The sequence below is a fragment of the Cynocephalus volans genome, chromosome 10, assembly GCF_027409185.1.
Source record: "Cynocephalus volans isolate mCynVol1 chromosome 10, mCynVol1.pri, whole genome shotgun sequence".
Classification (NCBI taxonomy): Eukaryota; Metazoa; Chordata; class Mammalia; order Dermoptera; family Cynocephalidae; genus Cynocephalus; species Cynocephalus volans.
Genome location: NC_084469.1, coordinates 15,403,944 through 15,425,461, shown reverse-complemented (window position 1 = coordinate 15,425,461; position 21,518 = coordinate 15,403,944). Strand labels below are relative to the sequence as shown.

Below are 21,518 nucleotides of genomic sequence, written 5' to 3'. Positions count from 1 at the left end.
AGTCTGGAATATGTGACCCTTCTTAGAGACAATAATGTGTTTTAATTAAGAACCCTCAACTACCAGTTGAACTCAGTGTCTACTAGGAAAATGGGTAGATTTGTTCCTTGTCCCTTTGTTTTCTGTGACTATGTTCCAGCTGTCAAGGAAGTTAAATAGGTATTCAGGGGGAAAACTTTCACTGTTTCCCCTTTCCTCACCTTGCCAGTTAAAACAGAAATAACTAGTGAAGACACTTTAGGTGGCAGAATTGAAACACAAACCCAACGTCTGACCACATTGGCCACAGGCAAGTGGCTTTAAGCCCTTAGTGTGGTAATCTACCTCAGGGGTAAGGGGGTTGTAAGGGGAGGAGATCACTTATGCTTTTCTCTCAGAGAAGCTTGGGGTGCGGGGGTGGGTGCAGTTCCCTTTGGTCTGGTAAGAGTGTACTTCCTTTTCTTATCAATTGCATTGAGGCTGATATTGAAGGGTAACATTTCTTTCTGGCCAGTTTCTTGATATTTATAAATATAGTCATGGTTTTTACTAGTAGATTTGCATGAAGAATTCGTAAATTCAGTTGCCAGTTTCAAGCCTCTTCTAACTATTCTCTACTGAAAGTTTTGGAATTGATTCGTTTTCTGTTTGTTGAGCAGTCTTACCTAAGGACAAGTAATTGATAACAGCAGAGATGCTTTCCATTCCTAGGAGTCTAAGTTTGTAATCCAAATCCTTAATTTATTCACAGTATTTTAAAATCCTTTTCAAACTAGGAAGGAAATATCCTGTTGCTTTCTAATATTTGCTAAAAATTGTCTTTAAAATTGGTAAAGGGTCACAAAAAATTATTACAATATATAAGGTTCAATATACTAATTATCCTGATTGAGCATCACATATTGAACACAGGTATTGATATTCAACGCTGTACCCCACAGATATACAATCAATTATGCCTCAATAAATTTTTTCTAAAAAGTTGTCTTTAGGGAAATAGACCTTAGGGCTCTTTGAAGGAGAGAGGGATGAGAGAAAACCTATCTCTTTGAGAGAAAGTGAGAGGAATAATTAACTGGCTCAGAGCTCGTGTGTGTAGTTTTCAGCTCCAAAGTTAATCTTTTAATCTAGAACCATTCAATAGCACCAATAAAAATATTTACTTAGTACCTTTTATATTTCAGAAATGTTGTAAGCATTTTACATATATTTGTCATTTAATCCACAGGTCATCCCTGTGAGATGGGTATTTTGTTCTTATTTTCCACATGAGGAAACTGAGTCACTGAAAGATTAGGTAAAAGGTCATACAGTTCGGGGTGGGAGGAGTAACCTGAACAGGGTGAGTTGGGGATCTGACTTTTGAGTGGATGAATTTACTGTCTTTAGACATGTTTCTTTGACTGGACCCCAGTATATAATCTGTGGCAGGTGGCTTGAGAAGGGGCTTGTTTTGTTTGTGGTTAAGAATATTGACTGTTCTAAAGGTAAAATTGCCCCTTCTAGAGATGGAGTCTTTGATTTTACTGGTTTCATTATATTCCTCTAACAGTTGGAGCTGATTGTTTTTGAATACTTATTCCAAAGTTTTGGATATTTTCCAGATTTTTAAAATTGCATCTAAATTTAAAAGGTTGTTAATTTTTCTTTATAAGGGAGAGTCTGGGGAACAATTAGGAATTCCAGTTTTGTCTTATGGATAAAGATAAAATTAGCCGTTTTCCTCAAGAAAATTGATACTTCTGGATCCCACCTCTTCAGTAATGAGAACTGGACTTTCTTCACTCAACCTCTACTTCCTGTTAGTGGGAAAACCCCTCCTTAGAGGTGCTGTGAGAAAGATTGCTGGAGAAAGCATTTCTAGATCCCAGGGTAAGGAGTTCAAGAGAGTTCAGCAATACAGTCATTAGAGTAATGGTCTTCATTAAATACTAGTTTTCACAATCCTGAAGCTTCATTTTCACCACAGTTTGAAAGGCAGCAGCTAAGGAGGAGAGGCTGTACGTGGGAGGAAGAAAACTGAAGAGATGCTTTACAGAGACCATGAAATGAATGTGTTAAGGTAGGGCAGAAGCAGAGACTTGATATCCACTGAATAAAAAAACAAAAACAAAAACATGCAGTGTCCAAGGTCAGAGCAAGAACATTAAAAAAAACCCCAAAACTGGTTAGCTCAGTTAGTTAATAGCATAGCCTTTTAACACCAAGGTCAAGGGTTTGGTTCCCTGTGCAGGCCAGCCGCCAAAAAAAAAAAAAGCTTTAGTTTACCTAGTTAATTTCTTAGGTTTACGTTTTGGTTCCCTCTTTATCTCACATGTATATATGAACTTAGGCTTCCTGAACCATTTTATTTTTCTTTCCAAAAGAGACTAATGGACATTTATGGGAGACATGGGGCTGCCTTAGCAGTTTAGCTGAGAAATGTATCAGAAACTTCATGATTTTCTGTCCCCTCCTGTCTTAGGCTGACCGGTTCTCTGGTGTGTTACCTGCTTCTGATCCAAACTGCAGAACTTCTCATTCCTCCCCAAGGCCTCCAGGCAGTATCCAATGGGGAATCAGCTCTAAAAGGAACCAGACCAGCGTTTTCCAGCCCCTTCATTCTGGTGACTGAGAAAAGGAAAGAGTTAGGACGGGGCATACTTGTGCAGTGGATGGCAAGGAAACACAGACTGTCAAATTACTATGCCTCTTCAGTTTCTATTACCATATAATTCTGCAACCATATTATTTTTATTGTTTATGTATGGGGAATGTTGGAGATGGTGACCTTGATTAGAAGTGTCTGGAAGGTATTAAATGGAGAAGATAAAAAAGTTGGGGGCCGGCCCGTGGCTCACTTGGGAGAGTGTGGTGCTGATAACACCAAGGCCATGGGTTCGGATCCCTATGTAGGGATGGCCGGTTAGCTCACTTGGGAGAGCATGGTACTGACAACACCAAGTCAAGGGTTTAAGATCCCCTTACCAGTCATATTTAAAAAAAAGAAAAAAAGTCAGTTTTGAAAGATGTTGAAGTCTTGAAATCTAAGAAAAAAATTTTAAACCAGAGATATAAAAATATCACTAATACAGGCTGCCCCTTCATTACCCTGTCACAGGAGACTTCTTGGACTGGAGATACTTGTTTAATAATAGCTTGTCTCTGATATTCCCAGTAGCTACCTACCTCTGTGAGGAAAGGCTAGAAAACGTTCAGGACATCATCATACAGGCTCCTCATCTACAAAGTTCCAGTAGCAGTGACGCCTACACGGAAGACTTGGAACTGCAAACAGAGGCTGGGGTCACCTCAGTGACATCTCCTGACGCTGTCCAACCAGAAGTTTGATTTTTGTTTTGGGGGGTGAAGAAGGAAGCAGACTGTACTAAAGGACTAAAATAATTTGTACTTTCTCATTTGTTTTTATTTTTTGGTGGGGCAGGAGGGGTGTTCTGTTAGAATTTCACATCCTATCTGGAGTCAAAGGGGAGGATGGGGAAGCTCAGCCCTTCACCCAAGAATAACCTAGTAATGACATCTCCATGCGTGGGAAGTGTTTCCCTCAACACTGGGAGGATCTGAGACTGCACCCCAGTGGGATTCTCTGCTTGAGTTGGAAGGCCGCTCAGAGTGCAGAGGGCTTAGCTGGCCAGGGATGAGATGCCAGAGGGGACAGACACCCAAAGTCGAAGGGTCTTCCCCCAGTTTGGAGGTGGGAGCTCTTCTGTGCATGAGGGCCTGAAGAGCCGGGTGACCGTTGTGGCCTGTGCTCTCCGCTGAGGGTGTGATTGGGATGCGGCGCTGCTGGGCACCGTGTCTGAGTCACGGGAGACGGCCCAGCTGTGCCCAGCGGGCCAGCGCCAGACCCTGGCGTCCTCCATCTTCTCTCCTGAGCTCCCCCTGCTCCAGCTGCCTGAGCCACGGACCGCAGCACCACACACCCCCGCGGGGGGGGACGCCGCGCCCCATCCCCGCCCCCGGCCCCACCCCAGCCCCCCCGCGGGGGCCCTGACCCCACCGCCCGCGGGCACTGACTGAGCTCGGAGGCGGCGAGCCGGCCGCGGGAACGCCCAGAGGGGGTCGGGGCAACTGGGGGCGGCGGCGGCCGGGCCGGGGCTCCCCCCCCGCCCGCGCTCGCCGCCGCGGTGGTGCGTCCCGGAGGTTACCGGAAGTGGCCGCGCTCGGCGCTGCCATGTTGAGGAGCCGCCGCTGCCGCTGCCGCCGCCGCCGCCGCCGCCGCTTTGTTGTCGCCTCCTCCGGCTGAGGAGGCTCCCCGAGCGGGGGGAGTGGGGAGGAGGGGGGTCGGCTGCCGCAGCCATGGAGGCCAACTGGACCACGTTCCTGTTCCAGGTACTGGGGGCCCCCCCGGGGGGGCACGGGGGGGACAGGGGGGCCGGGCCCCGGGCTGGCGGGCGGGCGGGCGCTCCTCCTCCCCTCCCTCCCGGCTCCGCTCTCCGGCCCGGCCTTAATCCCCCTTTGTTTTTCCGCCCGCCCGCCTCAGCGGAGCCGGGCTGCTGAGGTGAAAGGAGGCGGCCTCACGGGGTGCGGGGGAGAGAGCAGGCCTCGGGGTGAACCCGGGCCCCCCCATCACACACACGCACACACACAGGCACACGCACACACACACCCTTCTCTCCCGCCCTGAAGGGGAAGGGAGGAGGCCGGTCGCTGTCACCACCCCGCGGCCCGGAGAAAGGAGGGCGCCGCGCCACTGTATAGCGCGGGCCGCTCGGCCACTGCGCGCCGGCCGGGCCCGCACCGTGGGGTGAGGGGGGTCCCCGGGTCCTGCTCTGAGTCTCTCCTTCCCCATCCATCTCTCGCTCGCTCTCCTTTCTTTTCACCTCCCTCTCCTCTCTTTTCTGTGTGTATGCGTGTGTGTGTTGACTTTCCGACCCCCTCCCACATCCCTGCGAATAGCGGGTATCTCTGGGCTCCCCGCCACTCCCCCTTCCCGCAGCCCCCTTCGTGTTTACCCAGTTAGGGGGTGTTGTGAGTGTGTATATCTTCCCCAAACTTTTTCACTGGATTTACATGTTTTCTTCACCAAGCCTCATCCGAGCCTTGGCAGCTGACACCCTCTCCCTCTGTCCAGCTCTCGAGCCGTCCCATTCAACCCGGGGAATCCCCCAGCCGGGCCGGCCCGGGGCGGGGGGAGCGGTGGGGGCCGGGACTCCTGGAGGCCCGACCTTCTCCCTGAGCGCTTTTCTCTCTCGGCCCACCTCGAACGCTTCGTCCAGCCAAGTGGGGAGACGGAAAGTGGAGAAAGCAAACAAAGTCCGCTCACAAAGCCCCCAGATGAGTCACTCGTTGGGGTGTTGGTCTTCGCTTTTCGCAATAAACTCAAAAGTGACTGTAGCCCATACGTTGGCAATCCTGTTGCCCGCCCACTTTAGGTGTGGGACTCCCTCTTTGGAAGATCTAGGATGGAGCTTATTTTTTTCCCCTGCTTCGTTTCTATTTGCAAACGAAGCATTTAGTGGGCAGTAGAGATGAGCTCACGAGGAAACTTCAGAACGGGGTGTGGGGGGGGCGTTGTTAGGAAGCTTGTCGCTTTTGAGTGCGTTTTTCCCGCCTCTCTGTTATTTTCCTTCTTTGAATACTTCGTGAAATCCCAAATGCGTAGCTTGGGCGCTTGAGGTCTTTCGGAACTAACCAAGGAATGGAGGCAGAATTTTCAAAAAATTATCCTCCCAATCACTGAACCCATCGCAGTGGAGTATTAATATGGGGAATTGGAGAATTCTAACATTACCTATTTGTAGACCTGGTTTATTGTCTTAAGACATATATTCTTTAAAATGTGGGCAATTTAGTTTTCAAGTAGTTGTTGATATATGTTTAGGCTGCTTAAAATTGAAAATACTTAAAATTATGGAACTCACAAACTTCCCCCTTTTCTCATTCTCATCTAGTATTGTTTTATTGTGCTTTGATGAGCTTGGTAATAAGGTGATAAATCAACGTAAAAATGCATTGGAAAGTAAATAATACATAACTGGCTGGCACCTGGTTTGGTATAAAGATGGCAAATGCTTTCTCTAAAATACACTTTCAACTGGTTCTTTTAAAATATGGAATTGATGGGCCACTGAAGTAATTTTCACATGATAAAAACAATATTAAACTTGGTGTTTATAAATTTAATAGAGATTGAAAAAAACAAGAGTTTTTTATGTAAAGGAAAAACCTGTAACTTGTCTTTGGAAAGCTAGTTGAAAAATATTTTGGAATATTTTTAATTATTATTCTTTCCCTGGGTAAAGCAAATGCCAAGCATTTATTGATCAAATTTTTAATAAGGTTTTATATTATTTAATTTCTTTCAGCTATTAAAATCTTTTTTTCCACCTGATGGAGAAGTGTGAAAGCTAATATTTGATCCTGGGCTTGGCACTGTGCAGTGAAAATTGTTGGAAAACTTTTAATTTAGAGCCGAGGACAGTTGAATGGGTAAAGAGAATATTTCAGTCTTTTCTATGGAAAGGTACGAATAGACTTAATCAGTTCCAGTTTTAAATAATTTGCACTGGGGAAATGGAGTTAAACTCTCTTGTTTCCTGGAGCATCCTATTGAATTTATATTTTAAAACAATATATGCTTGCTTTCCATATAACCTGGTGGAAAGTGAAAGCTGTAGCTGTTAAAATATTTGATGGATGATTCTCCTAACAGGACATTCAAGATATGACTCACCGATGCTAATTTGTTCAGTACAAAATCTTTTACCCTCTGGCACTGGTGATTTCATGGTTCCATATCCTACTACCCTGGGTGATGAAACAACATTTCTGTTTTGTTTTTTGCCAGCCCCAGAAAAAGAAAAGTTTGGGCAGGGTTAAAAAGCCTTGCAGTTGAAATAGATGGGAAATAAAATTAATCCTTTGATTTGATAATGTTAGTCAAATAAAAGCCTACCCAGAAGTGACATGTTAAAAATAAATCACTTAACTGAAGGCAGGCCGTGGCTGTTATTTTACTCTGTCTCTCCCCCAGAGAACAAGTTGGGAAAACCCAGTTTACCTCTTAGAAGGCTTCATGTAGAAGTGTGGGGATCCTAGGAATCCTCAGAGAGTGATTCCTGTAGTGGTTCTACAGCATTTCACCCAAGAAGCAGGGACCTGGTGTGACCCTCGTGTGAGAGTGAGCTTCAGCAATGCTGTAAAAATACTTTATGTTGCCACAGACATCTGAATTGGTAAAATGGCAGTAAGTGCTTTTAGTACTCCATCGTACTAATGGTTGTTTAGAATTGAAAAATGCCTCTAAACGCTCTATAAGTCTGAACTTTGTCTAGAAGATTTGCATTCCTTATTATCTGATCTGTTAGCCTTTGAAATTGTATATCTTGAGCTATCTTCAACTATTAACCATTTGTGTACTGCATGGAAACTTGAGTATCCTACAGCCAGGTTGGAAAAGGGGTAAGATTAGAGGCCAAATTCTGTAAAGTTTCTGCTGATGTCACTTGGGTAGATAGACCTCAACAGTTACAGGAGATCCACAAATTAGATTAAAAGTAGACTGCATTAAATCCAGAAAGTTACTCATAAAAAAACGCACCATTTCTGAGAGTGCTTCCAGGACTCAAAGGGTGATTAAATCAAAATTGTTAAATTGAAACTGATAACTCTGGATATCATACCTCTTAATCATTTGAGGGAAACTATTTGCAGACTTAGTTGGTGAGCTGTCATCAAGTAAAACATGGAGCCGTGTATGGTAGATGTTCTTATCCAGCAGGGGAGGGGTGTGTGTGTGTGTGTTTCCTTGTTTTTTTCCTTCCTTAATCAAATTAGCTGGATAAATAACTGTCTAAAGTGTCTAAGGTGATGGGATGGGCCTCTTCTAGGACATTGTAAGCGTGAAATATTTGGAACTCTTACCTCTGAGTGCACATATTCTTTTAGGATTACAAAATTCAAGCATGGGGCTTGGGGTCACTGTCAAGAGTTTCAAAAATAATGTTAGTAAAGAACAACATATTAGGAAGAACTATTTCAGGAATTTTTTCCATGATTTCTTAAATGTTTATCAGTATGGAGAATTTTGAAAGAATCAAAACCAAGAAAGTAACCACTTATGAATACCAAGAACCTGATCCACGATGAAATTTTGGTTTCAGTGCAGTTAATGAAAATTTCCAGACAGTGTTCAACTCCTAGTTTTGGAGTGGAGAAGCACATAACAAATGTCTAATATTCTATTGGAACCTACAACTGCTGGAAGAAGAAGAACATGAAAGTAATTTAAGTGTTTATAGTTTGTTTTTCTCTTATTAGTCTGTCTTTGAGAGTTGAGTGTTTGAACAGCTAGTGTTGCTAAAGGGTGCAGACTCTAGTGTAAGATTAAATGACCTGGGAAACAACTGACAGGTGTTTTGCTATGGGTTACCTTCACAGATGCCTTCTAGTTTGATTAATAGCAGGTTTCTTTCAACCAAATATTCTAGTACAGTTAAGTGAAAACTTAAAAACTAGCATATGTATTCAGAGAACTAGATTCCTTTCATCCTGTAGCAACAGCCCCCTTTCCCAGTCACTAAGAGTTTTCTGATAAAAAGGGAGAGACGTGGTGCTTTTCCTTTCCTGTGTAAGAGACAGTAGATAATTATGTCATTGTGTGTCTGTGAGTGCGTGTGTTTGTATGTTGCTACAGTAAGATACCGGTAAATACTTAAGTCTGGAGTGTAATTTTTTTGACAAGTTATTTAAACCTGGTTTCAGCACTGACAAACTAATGCAAACTGATTTCATCAGCTGGTATGTCCCTTATGAACCAGGATAGTGTGTAGTTTAGTCAGCTGTTTGAAAGCAAGATCACTGTCAGCAACTTAGTGGCAAAAGTTTTGTGTCTGCACAGTGATTTTCAGTACTTTGTATTGGGCACTCTTGAGAGTAACTAGATGGTTGCTGGATCTCTGCAGGAGAGAGTAGCTTACAGGCTCTTTGACTGTTTCTTCTGGTCTCGATTGTCTGGAGCATGTTGAATTTTGAAGATCATTGTGAGAGGCTGAGTTTCTGAAGTGTAAATGTTTGGTTTTAGGCCCATGAAGCCTCCCATCACCAACAGCAGGCAGCACAAAACAGCTTGCTGCCCCTCCTGAGCTCTGCTGTGGAGCCCCCTGATCAGAAACCATTGCTTCCAATACCAATAACTCAGAAACCTCAGGCTGCACCAGAAACATTAAAGGATGCCATTGGGATTAAAAAAGAAAAACCCAAAACTTCATTTGTGTGTACTTACTGCAGTAAAGCTTTCAGGGACAGCTATCACCTGAGGCGCCATGAGTCCTGCCACACAGGGATCAAGTTGGTGTCCCGGCCAAAGAAAACCCCCACCACAGTGGTTCCCCTTATCTCCACCATCGCTGGGGACAGCAGCCGAACTTCGTTGGTCTCAACCATTGCAGGCATCTTGTCAACAGTCACTACATCTTCCTCGGGCACCAACCCAAGTAGCAGTGCCAGCACCACAGCTATGCCTGTGACCCAGTCTGTTAAGAAACCCAGTAAGCCTGTCAAGAAGAACCATGCTTGTGAGATGTGTGGGAAGGCCTTCCGAGATGTGTACCATCTCAATCGGCACAAGCTCTCTCATTCAGATGAAAAGCCCTTCGAGTGTCCTATTTGTAATCAGCGCTTCAAGAGGAAGGACCGGATGACTTACCATGTGAGGTCTCATGAAGGAGGCATCACCAAACCCTATACTTGCAGTGTTTGTGGGAAAGGCTTCTCGAGGTACTGCATTTTGCTTTTGCTTTTTTATCATGATGTGAGTGAACTTCAGTTTTATCTCTGATCTATAGGATTTATGTGAGAATAGATGTGGGCAGGCCTATGTTATTAGAGGAGATGGGTGACAAAGAAGTATTATGCCTCCAGGTCTAATGCCAGTTTGGTGTGGTTGACAAGTGGTGATGTAGTGATTAACCTATTATTTCATTTAAGAAGTGCCTTGGTGGACTCAGACCTTGATTTGGCACATGAGTACTTCTTATAACTGTAAAACCACCAGTTTCCAGTTCATATGGGAGACTAGACATGAAGTTCACGGTGCAAATTAAGGAAACTTATTTCCTGGAAGTTGGATGACCATGGATACTCCTAATAAAACTTTTAGGAGAATGTTTTTCCATTTTTCTGTGGGCACTAACATTTCACTAATTTTCATTTTTAAAAGCTTTTACAGTTAATATAGTGGTAACTGTTTCTGGCAAGTGTTAGGACTAAAACTTTGGACTTTTCGTAATTGTAAAGAATCAAGACTTAGTGTGATTTGGTGTTGAGTAGAAGAGAAAATTAACAGGCAAAGGACTAAGACTTTTGTTTATGGTAAGAGAGGTAAGGAGGCTTGCACTAGGGGGAGGAGGAATTGGTAATTCTGCTAGCCTTTTTAAAAATGCCCCCCCCATCTGCCAAGCATGTAAGCATCACATAAGTAGCATTTCTCTATGTGTGTTCCATTATATCTTCTGTTGAAACTCTCTCTTTCACAGGCCTGACCACTTAAGCTGTCACGTAAAACATGTCCATTCAACAGAAAGACCCTTCAAATGCCAAGTAAGAGTTAAAATGACTTATCCTTAGTGTAGCACTTAATGCACATTATCCAGAAGGTCTGAGCCAGTTAAATCTCACCATTCTTGAATAGTCTTAAAAATCACTGACTTGAGTAAATGTAGCCCATTTGAATTCTAGTTTTATAAAATATAAATGACAGCTTCTATTTCTGTAAGGCAATATCATTTAAAAATTTAAGTGTGTTTTTGTTAAGCTACATTTCCATTTCCTTGGGCAGCAGCATTTTTTGTTATAAGAGAAAATAATTTATAGTCTTGCAAAGGTTGTTGTGTATTTGAAATGATTAAAGGAATAAAGGGCTTTAAATTAGTTTCTGGATTGATGGTTGAGGTTGTTTTAACTTGTAATAGTCACTTACTGGATTTTTGTCTGCTATTATCAAATTGGAGCATTTTCTAGTTCATTGAAAATCTATTCAGGTTAATGATTTTATTTGCCATAAGTTGTGATAACAAAAAAGTTAAGAATTTTGCTAAATCAAATGTTTTAGGCATCAATAATTCTAGTTTGTTGCTAGAAGTCTTTTAGTGCTTCTTTCAGTTAAGTTTGTTAATGACTAATTTTATTAAGTAAATTATTTGAAGTCTAAGAAAAATCTAACTGGAGGAAGGAAGCTAGTGTCATTGAGTGAATACCTTCTATGTGCTCCAGGCTCTTAACTCACCAGTGATTTTGTGAGACAGGTATTATTATCCCCATTTTACACATGAAGAAACAAATTTAGGTAGGTTAACTAACTTGTTCAACATCCCATTGTTTAATAAGTTGTGGAGCTCAATTTAAATCCGTGTTTAACTGACTCTAAAGCTTTTCACTGCTCTGTGTTGATATATTTTCTTCTGCCGAAATGGAAGAGTCCAAAATTCGTCACATGTTTGATTACGATTATGATTCTACGTAACACATGCAATTAAAATTCAGCTAGCTCAGTCAGCTTGCTGACATAGGTAGGGTAATGCATAGAATATAACATACTTTAAAATGAGTAGAACAGGATAGTCTATATTTAAAAAAAGTTTTCTTCCCTCATGCAGACATGCACTGCTGCCTTTGCCACCAAAGACAGACTGCGGACACACATGGTGCGCCATGAAGGCAAGGTATCATGTAACATCTGTGGGAAGCTCCTGAGTGCAGCATATATCACCAGCCACTTAAAGACGCATGGGCAGAGCCAAAGTATCAACTGTAATACATGTAAACAAGGCATTAGTAAAAGTAGGTGATGCTTCAGATTTTATTTCTTTTGCATTTCAGATTGATGAAATTTAGATGTTTTTATAAGGTATTTTCACTATGCTCGCAGAACTGTATTAATGTTCATCTTATATGTTTCCTCCTATAACCAATGTGTGCAAACAAGTATCAATGGAGAAAATGTATTAGTGTTGGAACTATGCTTTACATGTATGTGTGCAAACAGCATTGATAAGCTGTCCAGGGCCGGCCCGTGGCTCACTCGGTAGAGTGCGGTGCTGATAACACCAAGGCCACGGGTTCGGATCCTATATAGGGATGGCCGGTTTGCTCACTGGCTGAGCGTGGTGCTGACAACACCAAGCCAGGGGTTGAGATCCCCTTACCGGTCATCTTAAAAAAAAAAAAAAAAAAAAAAAAAAAAAGCTGTCCACTAATTTTGCTTTCAGTCCTGTGCTGTCTACTAATAATACCCATATTGGAAGAATAGAATTTCCCCACAGCTATTTTTCAGTGTGTCCTTTCTTCTATAAGGTTTGAATAAAAAGCTCTAGTGTATTAGAATTGAGGCAGCAGAAGCCACACTAGGAAGCTGGATCTTATGCTAGGCAATTTTAATTGTTTTTATTTAAAGTTAGGAAGATTCTCAATTATCAGTGTTCCCCTAACTCTTGATTGTGTTAGTTACATGATGTCCTTTGTAATAACTTTAATGGTGAAAGCAGTGTTAGTAAGTTTCAAAACCAAGTCTTTTCAAACCTAAATCTGTAGAAAAAATGGGATATCATATCCACTTGAAGGTTTAAATGGTTTGCTTGCCTTAAATTCAAAGATGAAGATGGAATATTCCAGAGACTTGCGGAGAAAATTCAAAACTTGGATTTACCCAGGCTTTCTCTTTTAAGATTGCTCTAACCACTAGAATAAAGCATTTTCCTAATTCAGTATTCTAGTATGTATCTACTTTATACAGCAGAAACATCAGATTCTCAAAATATAGGTGGCCAAAAGTGAATGGAAAATAAAGCATTAAGCTTTAATCACCCAAAATGTTTTAATCCAAACCATTTTTGCTTCTTTGTAAGTATATTGGGTTTATTATCTAGCATTTGTATTTTAACTTTACAAAAATTTACTCGTAATGTTACGTCATTGTGGTCAAGTAAGGAAATACATTAGATATTTTGATGAACATTGATTCGTCTGTGCTAATATTACCAACTTTCATTTTTAAAGAAACTTGCTTTTTAATATAGCAAATAATTTTTCTCTTTTTTTATATTGGTTTTCCCTAATTCTCTAGATTTTTTAACCATTTTATTTATTTTGACCAATGTAGACAGAAGAAGCAAAAAAAATGTACTGTATTAAGAACTATCAAGTTAAATGATAAAGATCACAGAAGCATGAGGAGTCAAAGTATCTAAGTTTTGGATTTTGAAAAAATTGTCACACTTTCTCAAGGTAAATATAGTGTTTCTGGTTTGTCTTTGGAGTAGCATGCATGAGTGAAGAGACCAGCAGCCAGAAGCAGCAGCAGCAACAGCAGCAGCAGCAACAGCAGCAACAGCAACAGCAGCATGTGACAAGCTGGCCAGGGAAGCAGGTAGAGACACTGAGACTGTGGGAAGAAGCTGTCAAAGCCAGGAAGAAAGGTAAGATGAAGATCCCAGTGTTCCAGGTAGTATGGCTAGAGAAATATTTTCATTTCGTATGCCAAGTGATCAAAGTAGAGAAGCCACAGCTTGTGGAACTTAGCTTTGTGGAAAGACGTAAATATTGTGTGCTAGGAAATATCTGGTGAAACTTAGTTGTTGGCAGCAAAGCTTCCGGATAAGTTTTTATTACTAGGAAACAATGATTCTCAGTACTTCTTATCATGTTCTTTCTTTTGATTAACTTTTATTACAAATTGGGAGCCAAATTTGGTTGTTTGTTATTCTCAGATTTCCATTTTTATGTTCATTTTGATGTCTACCTCCATGCATTATGGGCTCCTGTTTTTCGTCTTTCTAAAATATTCCCACTTTTAGAGGTGGGTGAAATATCCTTGTGTATATGTAAGTTCACTTTCTTACAACTGTGCTGTTTTCTGTTCTTTAGTATTTCTGCATTGTATTATTTATTACATGTTTCAGACTCTATGGTGCTGATGTCTTTTCTCTTGGTCTCACCTTTACTCTCCTTCAGTTTATTGCTGGGACTGGCCTCAGCTTAATATGTCTGCCCTTCTGCTATTAGGGACTTTACTATAATTGTTACAAAAATTGAGAATGGTTTGCTTTTTTTCATGTATATCTTATAAAGAATCAGTTGGAATATCAGTTTTCACTATACTTTTCAACTTACTAGTTGCAGCTTTGGCTTCTGAACCATTGTGTAGCCATTTCAAAAAAGTCTTTTTGTGAATGTACCATCAGCCACAGGACAGATTCCTAAATTACTTCTTTCCTCTCCGACCCCTGCCTTGTCTTACTGTTTTATTTTAAATTCTGAGGAATCCTCTGCATATAAGCTCCTCTGTACGTAATTCCTTTGCTGTGTACTTTCGTCCATGTTTTGCTTTCACGTAGTGTGGTCTTCTAAACATCCTGTACTTGGATAAAGATGAAAGGAATAGCATCCTTTTTCATATATCTACTGGCATTGAACAAAAAGAGTACAGCAGTCCTGATAGGCTTTTTCCTCAGGTGCTGCTTGTTCCTGTCTTCCAAATGAAGATTTGTCATTATTTTGATAAAATGTTAGGGAGGGGGGGTATCGCTGGCAGTGGGGAATTAAAATGTAGTGCTATGATAATTGCATAGTGGACTTAAAGAATAGTGTGAAGGATATTTTACTTAGAATGAGTAAGTAAAAGTGTTCAAGTCATAATAAAAGGACACTGTTAGATTAAAAAGAAAATGGGAGGGAAGGTGGGAGGATGGCACACAAGACAGTTGAAAACTCCTTTAGGGAAGGCAGAAGGAGAACATCCTTCACACTGCTACCTTTACCTCAAAAGTGAGTTGGTTTTCTCTTTCATTCTCTCTCTCTGTACTCTTTTATTTACTATTGTATTTCAATTTGCTTGCACAATAAGACTTGATTGTTTAGCTCATCTTCTGATCTCCATGAAACAAAATGTTATTGTATTCGCATTTGTAGCATGAATCTCTCTAGAAACCATCACCAATGTTAGAAACCTATGTATTCACATTAGCAGATGTCACATTTGGGGGGAGAGGAGACTCCTAACCTGAAAACCTAAACTTGAATCACCAGTATCCCTTTAAATTTTAGGCCTAAACAAGGTAATATAAGTTCCCAAACGTGGATGACAATCAGATCGTCATCTAGGGAGCTTTTTAGAAATATACATTTCTCAGGTTCCATTTAAATTTTCACTTGGGGCCGGCAGCGCCTGGTAGCGCCGAGGCAGCGGGATCCTACATAGGGATGGCAGGTGCGCTAGCTGGGTGAGCATGGTGCAGACAACACCCTGCCGAGGGTTGCGATCCCCTTACCGGTCAAAAAAAAAAAGTCACTATTGAATTTCCCAGGAATCCATTTTTTTAAAAAGCTCCTTAGATGATTTTGATCATCATCCAGGTTTGGGAATCCCTGATACGGATTACGACAGTGTTATATTGTATTGATCAAGGAAGGGCTGCTTATTGACTCATGGCTTCACCTGAGGTGATTTGACCCACATAGGGACCATATACAGACCTCCATCTTTTGTTCCCAAGTCACAGCCGGCCCACCCATCCATCTCCCTTACTGCCATTTTCTGGTACACCAGCAGGTAGTGCTGTGCTTTGTTGAGGGGTGGGTTGAAGATGTCGTCTTTGAGGGAAGTTTTGTTTTAAGAAGTGTCCAGGCTTTGCTACATAACAAGGATCAGGGTCTCCCAACACATTGCAGGGTCTCCTTGCATAGTTAGTCCTCCTTGGTATGCTTGATGGTGTGTGTAATATGTGCAGTTAAATGATACTAGGCATAAAGTAGGTGATTATGTTAACATCAGAAAGAGAAGAGGGAATGAGAGGAGAACATAAACCTACTCAGGAGTATTTTTTCTTTCTTAACATAATTAAGAAACATAACCAGGAACAACAAGATCATTTAACTGGAATGATTTCCTAAGACTGAAATAAACAGATGATACTAAAATAGCTTGTTTATCATTCCCTAAGAAAGCATTTTTAAAACCTTAACAGAATGTTGCTTCACCTCTAAGAAGGCTTTAGCATACATATCATTGAGTATGCACACCTCTCTCTGCTAGTTACAGTGTGTCTTATGAGAAGATTTTTCTGATTATCTATTGTTGTGTAACCATTGGCACAGCTCTGTGTAAACAAGCTGTTTAGCCTGGCCTGCTGGTGGTTGGCTCTTCCAAGGAAAGTCCTTAGAACTCAGAGGAACTACATGAAGTAGTAGTGAGAACACTTGGCCCTACTTTGTATCTCTGCTGCTGCCCTTCCCTACTCCCCGACCCCCTTCTGAGTGCCTTGCAGAAGTTAACTGATCTTCCCAGCATCACTGTGAGGTAGGTAAGTAAATCTGAACTTAAAATCAAAAGTACAAGGTTAAACAAGTTGCCTAGGTCTTTGCAGGAGGTGTAGCATCAAAAAGGCAATTCCCACACTGGGATCCTTGGCGACCCCCCTCCTCCCACCACTAACACCACCAGGCCTGTGCTCAGAAGCATCCTCCCTTCCTGTTGACCACTTGGTAGAAAACTGTAATTTGATTTATTAAATATTTGTCTTTTTTAATTAAAAGAAGTTGAATCAGAAACTGTTTGTGAATTTTTTTCACTGTTTTGAGAGTCTTAAGGCCCTTTTGTCTTCTTATTTTAGAAGCTGCTAACCTGTGCCAAACCTCCACGGCTGCTACGACACCTGTGACTCTCACTACTCCATTCAATATAACGTCCTCTGTGTCGTCTGGGACTATGTCAAGCCCAGTCACAGTGGCAGCTGCAATGAGCATGAGAAGTCCAGTAAATGTTTCAAGTGCAGTTAACATAACCAGCCCAATGAACATAGGGCATCCTGTAACTATAACCAGTCCATTATCCATGACCTCTCCTTTAACACTCACTACCCCAGTCAACCTCCCCACCCCTGTCACTGCTCCAGTGAATATAGCACACCCTGTCACGATCACATCTCCAATGAACCTGCCCACGCCAATGACGTTAGCCGCCCCTCTCAATATAGCAATGAGGCCTGTAGAGAGCATGCCTTTCTTGCCCCAAGCTTTGCCTACATCACCGCCTTGGTAAACAGTATTATAAAATCAAAATATGAGTTAAAGTAAATATTTACCAGCAACTTACTTTTAGTTGATTAAAGCAAAAAGTAAACCATGAAATTGGGAGATTTTATTACAGTAGTTAATAAGAGCGTAGTAGCATTTTTCTCCAATTTGGCTGGGATTGTTCAAAGTAGGGTGTGTATGTAACTTATCACTGGACCACTTTAGTTTAATCATAAATTCCTTTTAGCTGACAGCATTGCTTAAACAGGATAGTAGTTGGCAAGATGAAATGCCAGAATTAAAACCAATCATAAAAAAGCAAAATCCATTTAAAAATTTCTAAAAAACAGCATTACTGTTTCTAGTCCCCAAAAATCATTTTATTCTATTCTAAACACTAGCAAGAACTCTTCTCCCTGTACAAGGTAGATGGCTGATTTTAACCTGAAATTCTAATCCTTGGATTGAGAGCTAGTGTAGAATTGTCTGTGTTTATTGTTTTCATGAGTAAATACATGCATTGTCATAATAAAATGCATTTCAGAGAATATGCATTTTACCTTTGGGAATATGTTAATTTCAGGCAGCATTCCCTATGGGAAAGGTGATACCAGCTCTGATATGCAAAGCATATGATAATTTATCATTCTAACTTCAACATATAATAGGGATTGTGACCTGATATTTGGAGATGTAAATATTGCTCAGCATATTAATCCCGATGGAATATAGCATTGTAGTTGACTTTTTAAAAAAAATTTAAAAACAAAAACAAAATATACAAATTGCGTTTTGGTAAGAAAAGGCTGCAACTGACAGAAGAGAAGTTGAGTGTGTGGACGGCAGGTTCCTAACAAACAGAGGCCAGTGGGACTCCAGTTCAGGAGCCAGGAGTACTTTGGAACAGTTCAAATATATTGCTTTAAATTGGAAGACGCTGGAGGCACTGGGATATGATATGCCCCTCTCTCTCCCGATCAGAGCCTGTTGATGTTACAACAGGGACAGGCGTGTTAGTTGCTCACTAGAGTTTATGTCTTATATTAAATTGTATACAGTTTTTATTCTAACCACTAACTAGGTAGTATGCCCCTTCAGAACAAGCAGAGTGTATCTTTTTTCTTTTAATTTCTTCTGTTTCTTAATCAGGTATTGTGCAAATTTGTTCAGCTTTGTAAATATGGTCATCACTTTTTTCTTTTCTTTGAGAAAACACTTATATCAGCTTTGTGGTGTTTTCAGGGAGACAGCTGTCTGCACTCCCTGTGGAAACCCAGCAATGATTGTGCACGTTGAGACGTGTGCTTTTTATTTCTTAGCAGGATGTTTTATTTCTGTACATAAAGTAGAAACCAAAAGCTAGGGAAACAGATATTCTTTACACCATCATGCCACGCATTGATGTTTTTAAAGCATTGTGTTTAAAAAAAAAGTTAAAACCAAGACGCTGTGATTTTTATTTTTTAAGTTGCAAAGTCTTTTGGGTTTTTTTCATTTTTGAATCTTGCAGTTAAACGAAATGGAAATTAGTTGTGTTGATCTTGCAGAGTGTTTGCAGGACTGACTATCAAACTGGATGACTTTCATTTATACCCTACTGTGTCAGTTCAAGCATCAAAATACCTTGCATCTGAGGCAGACTTCCTACATCAGGGACAGGTATCTGTGTGTTGTTATACAAAACAGTTCTAGGGGGTTGAACTACATAGTAAAAAATAAAAATAAATAGTACTTAGTGTAAAATAATTTTATAAATGATCTTTTGTACTTTAGGACATTAAATTGTACAACTTTTGTATATACAAAAGCTTAGGAACTTTCTGTTTAGCAGGAAGGCAACACATTCCTACACTTTTAATGTATATGTTTGTTATAATGTCCATGTAAACATGCCCTATGTTTGTGCCTTTTAATTAGTTTGTCTCAATAAACAAAATGTAGAGAAAAATATGTAGCTATGACTTTGTTACAACTGTTCTTATCCACAGTACAAAAATGGTTTGTTTTTAATATGTAGAGTTTATGTGTGGACTACTGGAAGGACTCGTGTAGGAAAGGCCCAAGAATGGCCTTGCTGAGGCCTGGATTGGGAGGGCAGTGGCCACGTTTGGAGGAAGCCCGTATTTCTTGGCATGCAGACCCAAGACTGGGTTCTGGCTCTGCCTGCTGGGACCTGTCATCTCTCTCTGGTGGCTGACAATCATGATCCTCCATGATTCAGATAGCCCAGGTTTCCTCCACAGTGGTCCAAGGAGCAGTCCTCAGTGGGGGCAGGTGTGATCCGGGGTAGAGTGTGATCATCAGAACCCCGAAAGTATTAGTTCTTTAAAAAAAAAAAAAAAACAAGATATATACTAGAAATTATTGTTTTATCAATTCATTGTATAATAAACAGGAGTGAGACTTCATTGTATGACTTCAGTTAAAATGCTATTTTGTATGCATTCTTTATTCACTTAAGAAGCTTGTCTGCAATAATAAAGCCACGTCGTGTCTTCTTTTGGGAGAGAGAGAATTGATGGCAGAATGAGGGGTAAGGGTGGGCCACTGAAAAGGGGGGCTGAATAGGTTGTGGTGAAGTTCTCCTGTGTCTTGGAACTGGAATTGAGTTTTGATGCTGATGAACTGATTCAACCAGGTGTTGAAGGCACGATGGCCACGGCTCTACTAAAAGGCAGAGTATGTTTTTCCCTTCTGTTTGTAACCTGGTTGAGAGCTTCCCCTTTATCAGATTGGCAGCTAAAAAGTTGTATTAGATAATCCTCAAATCTGACATCCAGCCTGTTATGCTCTAGGGCTTGCTGCTTGGCCTGCATTTGCCTTTTATTGTGTATCCATTTCTCTCCTAAGGTGTGCTCCTAAATGAAGGTTTCTCTGTAAGCAGATGATGATGATTTTACCTGTCAATACCAGCACTGTATTACTAACATGCAAAATACTGCAGATTTATTTTGACAAATTAAAGTTAACCGGTCACAAATGTTATGATGGATTGCTTAATACCTCAGAAGCTTCATCAATTTACTATGATGATAGAGAAATTTTTAAATCATTGCTTTTCCGGGTGTACGTATCTCGGTATTGGGCTGGAGACAGAGGGAGGGACCAGTGTCGGGTTGGCTGGTATCTTGATACCATGGAGAAGGGAGGGTGGGAAGGAACCAGACTGACTGCAGAAGGGGAAGTAGCCCTGCCAGGCAGCTTGGGTAAAGCCCCAGGAAGCCAGATCTTGGGGCAGTGGTCACAGGCTTAGGCCCCTGTCCTACCCGAATGAGGATATTCAAGTTTCTTTACTTGAAAGGGGTTTTAAGCTGGGTCCCTTGCCCGTTTGCATTCAACTGGACTTACCAGATGTCTGTTGAGGACTACCAATGTGCCAGGCACTGTTAGGCACTGAAAGGGTATGCAAAGGCGATGAAGACGTGGTTGCTGCTTCCAAGGAGGCTATTAAGGGAGATATGACAAGTACCCAAGCCACGGTATCACCAGATAGCAAATCAAGATAAATCTGACACTTTGTTTAATGAAAAAGTTTTGGATACCTACATCTGTTTTATATAGAATTGAGGCTTTTCAAACTTCCCGTGATAATTGCTTTAGTCTTATTGACTCAGTGAACACAGCCGGAGGAAAGTGTTCCTTGTGCTGTTTTTGTCTTGGGAACAAGGGAAGCATTATTTCACTGAGCTGCTAGTTAATCTTTTCAATCCCAGCTATCCAGGTGTCTCCACCCTTCTCAAGGGGCCTTGCATTTGGGTCCTTTGTGGAAAGACCTGGGTTCATGATGTAGAGGGGATAGAGGAGGTTTTCACTTTAGTGTCCCCAAGGATCACTGGACAAAACGTCCAATCTGTTCAAGGGATGGTATCTACCCTAATAAATCTGGCCCTCAGTCCTACACCCTCTCCATTTCCTCCTTTAAGAGAGTCTTGTAGCCTGAAAGAATGCCGGTTATCCCCATTTGGGCCTATAAATCTCTCCCACAGCTGGCCTGACCCTGGCAGATTACTGGATAATCTCCCCCTGACTTGTAAAAGTAGGGGACAGGCGGGTCAGTGTGAAATGATCCAGGGCTGAATTCTGACTCAGTTTCTGCATTAGTCAGGACTCCAGCTTCTCTTGGCTGGCCACCGTTGGGTGATCTGAGGCCCATTTAGTTCCCAAGAAAGGAATGGAGGGCCCTTTACTTTAGATCTTTGTGTGATCCAGCCCTCTCCTGTACCTGTCCATTAGGAATTGGCTAGTTAGCCTTCCTCTTCCCAAGACAGGCATTTGACCCAGATATTGGCCCTGGACCATGAGGATTAAGGACATGTCACTACAAAAATTGTCCTGTGATGATAAAGGAAATAAATTTTCATACTTCAGATTCTGTATCACCACATCATAATTTCAGAAATGTTCTTCATCCCTGATTGTTAACATCCCACCTCCCTCCCAACTCTTAAATTTCTCCTTGAAGTGTGCATAAAATAAGAATTTAAAATCATTACTCTTACTGGAGTGAATCCTTTCTAGTGTATGTAACT

At 41.4% G+C, this 21,518-nt stretch overlaps 1 protein-coding gene and 1 long non-coding RNA gene across 5 annotated transcripts; one reads left to right on the top strand and one right to left on the bottom strand.

Moving 5' to 3' along the window:
• Nucleotides 1-926: 926 nt before the first annotated feature.
• On the bottom strand, nt 927-4,337 carry LOC134387277 (uncharacterized). 2 transcript variants are annotated; one of them, XR_010024581.1, is made up of 4 exons: nt 4,128-4,337; nt 3,148-3,289; nt 2,469-2,589; nt 927-2,070 (listed from the first exon to the last, which is right to left on the bottom strand). It is a non-coding gene; the product is annotated as an uncharacterized LOC134387277 (long non-coding RNA). The 2 variants fall into 2 exon arrangements; XR_010024582.1 differs by having other exon boundaries at nt 3,148-3,246.
• On the top strand, nt 3,820-19,972 carry VEZF1 (vascular endothelial zinc finger 1). Of its 3 annotated transcripts, none has more exons than XM_063109761.1 (6): nt 3,820-4,311; nt 9,005-9,699; nt 10,458-10,521; nt 11,559-11,760; nt 13,239-13,394; nt 16,587-19,972. In XM_063109761.1, the coding sequence occupies exons 1-6, from the start codon at nt 4,279-4,281 to the stop codon at nt 17,012-17,014; spliced, it is 1,578 nt and encodes a 525-aa protein (XP_062965831.1). In that variant the 5' UTR covers nt 3,820-4,278; the 3' UTR covers nt 17,015-19,972. The 3 variants fall into 3 exon arrangements, with proteins under 3 accessions (XP_062965831.1, XP_062965832.1, XP_062965834.1); XM_063109762.1 differs by having other exon boundaries at nt 3,823-4,311; nt 11,577-11,760; XM_063109764.1 differs by lacking the exon at nt 3,820-4,311 and adding an exon at nt 6,988-7,168.
• Nucleotides 19,973-21,518: the final 1,546 nt, after the last annotated feature.